This window comes from Cydia pomonella, chromosome 27 (genome assembly GCF_033807575.1).
Source record: "Cydia pomonella isolate Wapato2018A chromosome 27, ilCydPomo1, whole genome shotgun sequence".
Taxonomy (NCBI): Eukaryota; Metazoa; Arthropoda; class Insecta; order Lepidoptera; family Tortricidae; genus Cydia; species Cydia pomonella.
The window spans coordinates 5,724,571-5,735,481 of record NC_084729.1 but is presented as its reverse complement, the minus strand read 5'-3'; the positions used below and the strand labels follow the sequence as shown (position 1 = coordinate 5,735,481).

At 36.1% G+C, this 10,911-nt stretch overlaps 1 protein-coding gene across 2 annotated transcripts in view; it reads left to right on the top strand.

Moving 5' to 3' along the window:
- Nucleotides 1-379: 379 nt before the first annotated feature.
- The window catches only part of LOC133532483 (zinc finger protein 58-like), a 49,682-nt gene continuing 39,150 nt past the window's right edge, over nucleotides 380-10,911 (top strand). Inside the window, exons 1-3 of one of the 2 annotated variants that reach the window (XM_061871181.1) lie at nucleotides 380-398; nucleotides 1,255-1,347; nucleotides 2,607-2,732. In XM_061871181.1, coding sequence (XP_061727165.1) covers nucleotides 1,297-1,347; nucleotides 2,607-2,732 — 177 coding nt within the window. In that variant the 5' untranslated portion in view covers nucleotides 380-398; nucleotides 1,255-1,296. The other variant, XM_061871180.1, reaches the window with a different exon arrangement.

Below are 10,911 nucleotides of genomic sequence, written 5' to 3'. Positions count from 1 at the left end.
ACAAGTTTTTTGGAGAAATCGCGAAACGTCTGGTTGACGTAACTGGTGACCGAAGAGCTGGCGGCTGGCGGCTTCCTCGCACAACGTATCAGTATTGCGATACAACGAGGAAATGCTGCCAGCATCCTTGGTAGAATGCCTCAAGGGCCTATTTTAGATATAAGTTAGTTATAGTAATCATCTGTATATATCCATTATGGATATTGTTACTGTAAATAAATATGTATTATGTGTATTAGGACAAATTAATAACGCTTTCTCTGCTACTGCTACTGAAAGATACATAAGACTATCTCGTTCTGTCGGTCCCCCCCCCCCCATTATGCTCAATACTAGATTCATGAAATATGCACATTAAAAAAAAAACCTTGAAACTGTCAAATTGACAGTTCTCAGCGGTGAGTCAAAGTATTGTTATTTATTTTTATTTCATTAATTTGATTAGATTTAAGATTGTTATGAGATAAAGATTCATTTAAAACATATAACACAATCTAAAACACTTTGTGGGTGTATCCGTAAGGAATATTTAAGTCCAGTCTTGAGCGACTATTAAATATTTTCTCCGCTAGCTTTAGTATTTTCGTCTACTACCTATAAATATGCAAGTAAGTTTACCGTTTACTGTATTTTATAGATTAGCTATTTTTATATCAAAATGCTTTGCATGTGTTATCTCTAGTCAGGGATCGGAACTGATTTTTTGCAAAAACTTCGAAACAACCATATATGTTTCGGTTTATTATAAACTTCAAATGTAGGACTCAGTTGTGTTTTTAGATAACGATATCGTATTATTAGATTGCCAAATTAGAAATGAAAGAATTAACAAAGACCGAAAAAATACCGTTTTCGTTCCCATACGAATAATACCGCATTGACATATATATCTAAGGACAGGCCTTACGGATAATAAGAATGGGGCTAGTACAGTGGTGTCACGCACACGAATTCGAGCCAATCGTGCAGTCTAACGCCACAACGCGATTGGTTGATGAGTTCGCACCACGCGCGCGATTGGTTCGCAACTAGTTCTGTTAGACTGCACAACTGTCTCAAATTCGAGAGTGACACCACTGAACTAGCGCCATTCTTAGTGCCTGTCAGGCCCATCCTTAGATATATATGTCAATGTAATACCGGTTTCTGATTCCTGTCTCCAGTACTCCAGCCTAAAATGGCTAAGTATTGAGTATTGCGTAAGTAAATAATATAATTAGAAACAACTGCAACATTACTTTTTTATCCTTACAGATCTGCAGGGTTTGTCTGTCAACCGACTCAAAGCAGTACAACATGGACGACTATAATTTAAAAATGGCTTATGAGGAAATAACAAACATTAAAGTAAGTATCACCCACTCTTTGCATGAAGGATCATTTGGGCTCCACATAATAATGATATGTATGCATATTGACATATATCTAAAGATGGGCCTTACGGGCACTAAGAACGATGCTAGTTCAGTGGATTCACTCAGGAATTGGAGCCAATCGTGTAGTCTAACGCAACTAGTTACGACCAATCACGTGCGTGTTCCGAACTCATCAACCAATCGTGTTGTGGCATTAGATTGCACAATTGGCTCAAATAAGTGTGCCTGTAAGGCCCGTCCTTAGATATATGCCAATGTTCTGAGGAGACAACATGTTATACTTGGACAAAAGATTAGAGACTGGACGTAGAATCGACAGAATCGTAATATGTTTATGATATAAGAGGCAGACAAGCAGATAAATTGCCTGGTAAGTAATTACCCGTGCTCATGGACACCCGCAAGACCAGAAGGGTTGCAAGTGTGTTGCCGGCAAATGTGTATGTACCATAGGTCTGTAAGAGTCAGAATGCCAGGTTTACCTTAATAAAAAAATAAAACGGTGTACCATATTCTTGTGCCTAATTTGTACTATTTAGTCTACCTCCATAAACAAATATTGTTCCACACGGTATGTTATGACCAAAAACAGTACACCCACCATTCTGACAGTCAGAATGGCGGATGTACTTTATTACGCTATGATCCCACGATTATTGATAAATTCTATAAAAATCAAATGTTTGTATCTTTTTTGTACCTTCATATTAAATTATAATATGAGATATGAGCCAATTTATTTGTGGTTACCAAGTTTTACTCATTTTACATTTTGTTTGCTATTATACTTTTGCAGGCGCTATAATTTTTCACATTATTTCATTTCATTTTTAAGAAATAACTCTATGGTAAAAATATTTTTACTATGCCAGGAATTAGTACTTTTCACGTTTAATCTGATCAGTTCAAATAACTCAGAAAATTATATCTTAAAAAGCGCCAGGTGTCATGTCAAAGAATTCCGTTTAAGAAAAACCAAGTATTGAAATGTTCGTTTTTGTTCATTGAGTGTTGGTGATTATTTATTTATTTAATATTTATTGCACAATACATGAAGGTACAAATGGCGGACTTAATGCCTTAAGGCATTCTCTACCAGCCAACTAATGATTAATCAATAAAAACCTGCAAATTATGCGTGTTACATTGCAAGTTAAATAAAAGCTATAGTTTGTTTACAGTGCTGTAATTACAGAGTTACTGTCTAAAGAAATAAAATATGATTTTCAGTTGGCAGCAGATGGCTCACCCCGCTGTTTGTGTTGGGAGTGCACCTTCAGACTACTGGCATGCACCCGCTTCCAGCAGAAGGCCTTGCGCAGTCACGCTCTCCTGGCTCGAATGTGTAACCAATATGTAAGCGATTAAGTACTACTACTTAATAGCCTTTACCATATTTCTTTAGGCAACCCTGTATATACAAGGTGCCCGTGAGCATTGCGAGAGATTTTAACGGTGCATTCCTGATGGCAACAGAAGCAAAAAATGTTATATAACTTTTTGTGAAATTCGACAAAAAAAATTTTTTTGTTTTTTTCTCCTTTTCATTTCATCAAATCAAATAAAATCATTCATCAGTGTTCAAAACACTAGTACATAAAACGTAATTTTTATTGATTAACACATAAGCTAAAATTAACTAAAAAGTTTTTTTATATTATTTGGGGGTAGCCTCTCGAATACATTTTTTTAATTTGTCGATGTCAATCAATAGGTATGTCCAGACTAGACCTCAAAGAGGCAATACCGCAGTCAAAAATGTGTTTTGTATCGACTTATGGCGAAAGAATGATTTCGAAAAATATTTAATTATCTCTGAAAATAGGCCTAATCCAGAAAATTTATATGACATTTTACTTTCTAAATATTACCAGGAATGCTTGGTTAAAATGTCTCGCAATGCTCACGGGCACCTTGTATACAGAAACATATTTTATTTCATAAAATGCTTAATTATTTATTTCATGGAAATACATACTAAAATATGTCTAAAAATAAATATGTATAAAATAACTACCTACCTACTGACTACTGGGCTGCCCCCGAAGCAAAGGTGCCCATCACACTCGCTGCGTTGCCGCGTTGGATTGCGATGGATAGCTTTTGAATCAGGAAAAACCCGGAGCGGGTGTCAAGGCCTCTTTTTAGCAGGCGACGACCCAGATCCTGGAGGAAGGACTTATCCTCAGCGCACCAGCATCCTGAAGTCTTCACAGCGAGAGATACAAATAAATACCCGCTCAGCGCAGAGTATTTATCTTTTTTAAGGGACGCCGCGTGCTCAGCAGCCGCTCCTGCCGACCGCATAGTGCGGCTAAGATGCTAAGATTTCATAAAATATAAGATAGATTGGTAAAGGTCGGGCTTATTACTACATGATACTGAGCTATTTCCTCTATGATAAATAAAAGACGGCGTGTGGTGCGTAGTATGTATATTTCCAGACTGATCGGTCTAGCTTAAACCCACCCTCAAGTACATTTATAATAATTTATATCTACCCCATATTCAATACCTAACACCTCCACCCTTATTTTCTAACTTAGGACAACTAAGTTATTTAATACATCTATGGATATAAATATTGACTGTTACCGTGATTGCAGGTGCAAAACAATACGGTTAAGTTAATCAGTTTTCCTTAAGGCTAAAGCGAGTTTACATTTGGATTAGGTACCTGCATATGGTAATTATAAACAAAGGCTGATACGACATCTTATATAGCACGCGTATACCAGGGACATATTACAATCGTGTTCAAGGGATATCTTTAAATTAAACTTTTAACATTGTTTACAGTAGGTACAACCGTTTCTTACAATAATTCTTATATGCTAGGCGAACTTAAAACTTGTTTTAACGACAAAAGATCGTATACCTGTTTGCAGAATAATACAAAGCTATAACAGTACACAGATGTTACGCACCTATACTTATTTATCTATTATTTATACTAGGTAGAAATACATTTACATATATCATAATGAGCAAACATTAGAAAATCTTTTTAGATAATAAAATAAGAAACATCACTAAAAGATGTCCTCGAAACCGAAACGTCTAGGGGGGTTCACAATAGGTCTCAAGCGATCGGGTCGCGTGCGCTCATAGTACGGTCGCCAAATCTCAAAAGCCCTCTAGAAACACGATTTAATTGACTCGGCTCGGCCTTACCCACAACCGGTATCAATGTGTTCGGACAGTTCTCCTGATCACCGTACATGCGGTAGTAAAGCGGAAAAATGGTGGAGGGGATAGTAATGACGTCACAAAGATGGCGGCCGGACCTATTCTTTTTGGCGGTGTATCTCGAAAACCACTTAACCGATTTTAATCATCGAGGTGTCAAATAATAGCTTATATTATGGAGATTATTTCCTTTTCTACAAACATTTACGTGAAACCTATAGGAAAAAAAATAATCACAAAAAACAGTTTTTTTATAAAAAAAATTTTTTTTATTTTGTAAAAATCTCCGTAAATATTAGCATTTCGCAAATTTTGTTTAATATAAAACATATTGCTTCATTATCAAGGAATATAATGAGCCTTAAAACATACAGATCGAGTAATAAACAATGAAGCTACACTCATTTATTTGCGCATGGGTAACGATAACTGGCTTTTACCGGTCGAAACTGTGGTGACTGTTACGTTACGTATTGAATGGAATTTATAGAGTATCGGTTTTAATTACTGAAATTATAATGACAATTATAAAAACCAGACACAATAATGTTACCTTACTTCGACGTTTAGTCTCTTTTTTCGTCTTAATCATAGGTAGGTACATATTTCTTTTTACTTAAAAATTTTATACAGGGTGAACTTTTAACCACCAGTCATACTCTGCGCAGCGACTTTATAGGTCATACTGAACAACTTTTACTATTAGTAGTCCCCAAGCCGCTCCGAGGCCAGATTTAATTGACTCAGCTCGGCCTTACCCACAACCGGTATCAATGTGTTCGGGCGTTTCTCCTGATCACCGTACATGCGGTAGTAAAGCGGAAAAATGGTGGGAGGGGATAGTAATGACGTCACAAAGATGGCGTCCGGACCAATCTTTTTGGCGGTGTATCTCGAAAACCACTTAAGAGCAATTCCTAGCTAAGCAACTTTTCAAATCTCGAATTTTTGAAGCTATGTTTCTGTCGCGCTGCGGTGGGCGGGAGCCGGAGCTATCTAAATGTGAGTGCGCGCACACAGACGCGAGACTCGTGCGCTCGCTCATTGCGCGCCGTTCCGTCGACATCGCCCGCGAGCCAGACGGAATTTATTCTGCGCTGCCTGACGCAAGTTGTTTTTGTTGTTACCACGTAATATTGTTTTTCATTTTTATATTATACTGTATCTATTACACCCTAATACCAAACACCCTATCACCTGTACTAAATGTATTTTACACCTATGATGACGAAATAATAAATGATTGATTGATTGATTGATTGATATTAATTACCATATAGGTAAAAACTGCAAAAAAGAATGATATCTCAGCTTCGGTTGTCGTCGTACAGTCAAGTGCAAAAATATGTATCGAAAGAATCGTCTCATAAATATGGTACTACGCTCTTATTACACTGGAATAAGATGCTATGGGACATATTTTTGAGTAAGATGTGTACACCCATATTTTTACACTTGACTGTACCTATCCGTATCAGTAAGTTGGGAGTGATCATGGTGTGTTGTGAAATTTTGTAAGTAGGTATAAATATACCTATGGTTAAACTACAATCTATTTAACTTGTAGTACGATGGGGCTAAACTTGGGCCGCCTTATTGAAGAACGTATCGCAATGACAATCTGGGTAAAGTATGTTGGGATAATGCCGGACAATTTTGGGACCAATTGAGAGAACTCGTGAAAAAATGTTTTTTCGAGATCTCAACACGTGACAGATTCTTGAAGTACGTAGCGAATCGTTAAATAATAACCGTAGATTCGGCCTGAATTTTGGTAATCTTCAATATAGAACGGTTTTAGTTTTGTACCTGTGTAAAGATGAGACATACTTTTTTTTAGGGTAACGAGTGTTTTGCCATCAAGGGAGAACATTGGATGGTAAAAAAAAGTTGCTTCTAATGGAAAGAGAATAAGGTATCACAAAGAAATAGGTCCCGTGTCTACTACCATTTTGTATCCGATCTTAACCCGGATACAAAAATTGGTAAAATTGAGGCTCTCAAACTTTGATACCTATGTCATAAGGCAATTTGATAAGTAAACAATGTGCTAAGAAACCTCTTATTGTAAGGTTTACCCGAAGTAATAAAAAAACCACTTAAATAATAGATACGTTGCGTAGTTTTGACAATTTAAGATTTCATGAACTGTACAGGTTTAGGGAAAGTGTAAATGTATTGTTTATTGAATGGAATGTACTGGAAGATATTAAGTACTTAAGTAGGAGGGACAAAAATCAAAATAAAAAATAATCGTGCCCAGTCATTTTTAATGAAGGTCGCCAAAAAAATAAGAATCAAACTTAGAAATCAAAAAGACTAAGTAGTTCTTTAAAAAGGTCAAGGTCACTGAGAGCCCATCTTGAAGTATGGAAAATAATTAAAATTGCGATTTTGTTGGTTTAATTTTGCAATTATGTATATATATATATATATATATATAGTTGATATACAATCTTTTTTTTTGTTGATAAAATGTAAGGATCGTATGTAAAGAGTAAAGTAAATATGTAGGAAAAGAGAGCCCTCTTGAAGCATTTTAAACTAATTTCGAAGCCCTATCTCTATTTTGTATCCCAAACTAGCAATGTATGTATGCGTGCACATCTACATATGCATCCGTATGTGTAGGTACTTTATTGCGAAAAATTGCTCATTTGCTATCTATTTTACTCGATTTTGTTATAAATTACAACCTGTATCATCATCCCTATACAATATAAATACTCTTTATTGCACAATTCAATAAAAGAAAACAATACAAAAGAAAACATACACATAAGCACAGGTAAACAATATGCGGTCTTATCGCTAAAAGGCAACCTTTGGGTTGCGGAAATTAAAAAAATTACATTGTCAGTAACCGTCGCGCTGGTAGTGGTACTGGATAAAAATTATGGTACGAAAGTGTGATCAAGAAAACAATAAATGTGATAATTAAGGTCAGTAGGTAAATTGAAGAAAATTTAAAGTTTGATAATCACTGCTGTTTTTAGGGTTCCGTAGCCAAATGGCAAAAAAACGGAACCCTTATAGATTCGTCATGTCCGTCTGTCTGTCCGATTCTGTCACAGCCACTTTTTTCCGAAACTATAAGAGGTATACTGTTCAAACTTAGTAAGTGGATGTATTCTATGAACCGCATTAAGATGTTCACACAAAAATAGAAAAAAAACTATAAATTTTGGGGGTTCCCCATACTTAGAACTGAAACTCAAAAAATCTTTTTTCATCAAACCCATACGTGTGGGGGTATCTATGGATAGGTCTTCAAAAATGATATTGAGGTTTCTAATATCATATTTTTCTAAAATGAATAGTTTGCGCGAGAGACACTTCCAAAGTGGTAAAATGTGTGCCACCCCCCCCCCCCCCGTAACTTCTAAAATAACAGAATGTAAAAACTAAAAAAAAATTATGATATACATTATCATGCAAACTTCCACCGAAAATTGGTTTGAACGAGATCTAGTAAGTAGTTTTTTTTAATACGTCATAAAATTATAAAAAAAAATTTTTTTTTCATCAAACCCATACGTGTGGGGTATCTATGGATAGGTCTTCAAAAATGATATTTAAGTTTCTAATATAATTTTTTTCTAAACCGAATAGTTTGCGCGAGAGACACTTCCAAAGTGAAAAAATGTGTGTCCCCCCCCCTGTAACTTCTAAAATAACAGAATGAAAAATCTAAAAAAAAATTATGATATACATTATCATGCAAACTTCCACCGAAAATTGGTTTGAACGAGATCTAGTAAGTAGTTTTTTTTAATACGTCATAAAATTAAAAAATAAATAAAGGAGAATGGGCAATTTGTCCCATGGATGTATACTGTTGAGACATATCTCGTTTGAAAGGGTTTACTCTTAGCATTATTTTATTGTATGACACCAACTTTGGATAACTTGCAGGGACTGAGCAATTTAAAAAAAAGAGTTGTCAATATAAACGGTTGTTTTACAAAGTACTTGTTATGTAGCCGGTTGTTAGGTGTTTTGTATGAAAGAATATGAGAAATTCTAGATTTCTGTTTACCACTACTTACGTTTAAGTACGTACAGGGCTGGAATTAGTTGATAAAACATATGCTTGAATTAAAAATACTGCTATTAAACACTGAAACTTGCTTGTATACTCAAGCCATATATATCATTTAAAAGACATTTTTATAAGGTATTTTAATATATATATACTTGCACTCAAATGCTTGCAGGGGCGGTAATAAAACTAGTTTCCTCGTTAATTAAGTGTGGTAAATGCCGCTTTGTTTGTTCTACCTGGCACTAGATGGAGCCTTGGTAGCCGTTTGGGTAATTTTTACTAGTGGTATATACAATTGAGTTTTATCCTATTTGGAAGGTCTTCAATTAAGCATTAATTACTTATATGACACCAAAGACCGAAAGTGTCCAGGGAAGATGATATTAATAATTTTGATCATGCGCTGCGGCGTAAACTGGAACTAAAAAATGTCATTCATATAGGGTTACTTTTGTAACCATTTACATCACTTTGCATGCCTGAAATATAATGAAAAAGTAATTTATATATATTTTTAAATTATTACCGCTCAATAAATGGCACTAAACTACTTAATTATGATTTTTCAAATCCTCTCTAGTACTGACATCTTGCGTGCAATAGGAGAACCGAATGAGCGGCAAATGCTGGATCCGTATAGTCGCTTATAAACGCTTAAAAATGTCACCGAAGAATAAGTTTGTTTAATTCGGAACTTTGACAATAAAACGAGTTGTTACCTTGAACGAGTAAGTGTCGTCTATTTATCTCTCTTGCTCTTACATATTCGAGTGATAAAGGTAGAAAAAGCATTATATTTTTTAAAGTTCGCGTTATGTCCCGCTAGAAACGTTATATAAACTTATTATTAAACATGAAATAAGATTCCTAAGCAATAAGTAGGTAAGTAAATGTATTTATGGAGTACCATAATTAGCAGCAAGAAAATAAATCTAAGTTTATATGTTACGATAAAATAAATCGTAAAAAGGTACTATGTACATACTTGTTTTGTCTCTCTGCAGGAAAATTGTGTAAACGTGAAACATTTGAGATTGCGCCGCGGTTCAAAGCAACGTTCCCTTCGTTTGCCATATGAAGCAGGATTAAATTGTGTAGTTTTAAGTTCTCATGTAAGTGAATTGTCAAATTCTTAGTGAGAATAAAGAATCTTAAACCTAAAATTAACGCAGTGAATACATTACAAGCATCAGCGACTCTTAACTGTTTGCCAAGCTAAGATAGTAGCTGTATTTCGTTCCATTATATATACGTATGAAATAAAAACTTTTGAATACATTTAACACCTTTATTTCATATAAATTGAAAAATAACTGACGGCATACATTTTCTAGTGAATAGGTGCATCCAGATCCAGATAAGAGAATGCATGGTTATTGCGCCAATGTCGGACCATTTGCGATTGGTTTGCTAAGGGCACCGCTAGCTGGTGCGGATGCACAGAGCACTTATACATACCTTATTAAATAAAAACTTTTGAATACATTTAACATCTTTATTTCATATAAATTGAAAAATAAGTGACGGCATAGATTTTCTTCACGGTCGCACAAATATTATCAGGACGAGTCGACAAGTTACTTTAAAGCAAGCATGGTGAATAGGTGCATCCAGATCCAGATAAGGGAATGCATGGTTATTGCGCCAATCTCGGACCATTTGCGATTAGTTTGCTAGCTGGAGCGGGTTAACGAAAAACAGTAACTGGCGACGCTAGCTGGCGCGGACGCGTGCGACGAATTTTACCTACAAAGGCACCCGCGCGCGTGCACCCGCTCCGTGCACTCGCGCCAGCTAGCAAACGCCCTTAACCTTTTGAAGGCCAAGAATATCTTAAGGCGTCGTAACTAGCTATGCTCAAAGCGTCATAAATACATTATAGCTGATATAGCCGCTGTCAGAGTAACCTTAGCACTTTCAAGTAAGGTTTAGGGCATAGGGCGTCCGCAACGTCGCGCGTGTGCATGGAGCGGGCGTGCGGCTTACAGTATGAGCAACGCTAACTGGCGCGGACGCGTGCGACTGATTTTACTTACAAAGGCACCTGCGCGTGTTTGCCCGCTCCGTGCACTAGGGCCAGCTAGCACACGCCCTTAACCTTTTGAACGTCAAGAACACCTAAAGGCGCCGTCACTAGACATGATTTAAGGGCCATGAACACATTAATGATTATAGCTGTTTTAATCGCTGTCAAAGTCCCTAATGTAATACTCATGCACTTTCAAGCTCACTTGCGCACGTGACCTTGGCATGTGAGTAACGTTTTTGTTATGGCGTTCAAAGGGTAAAATATCAATGTCG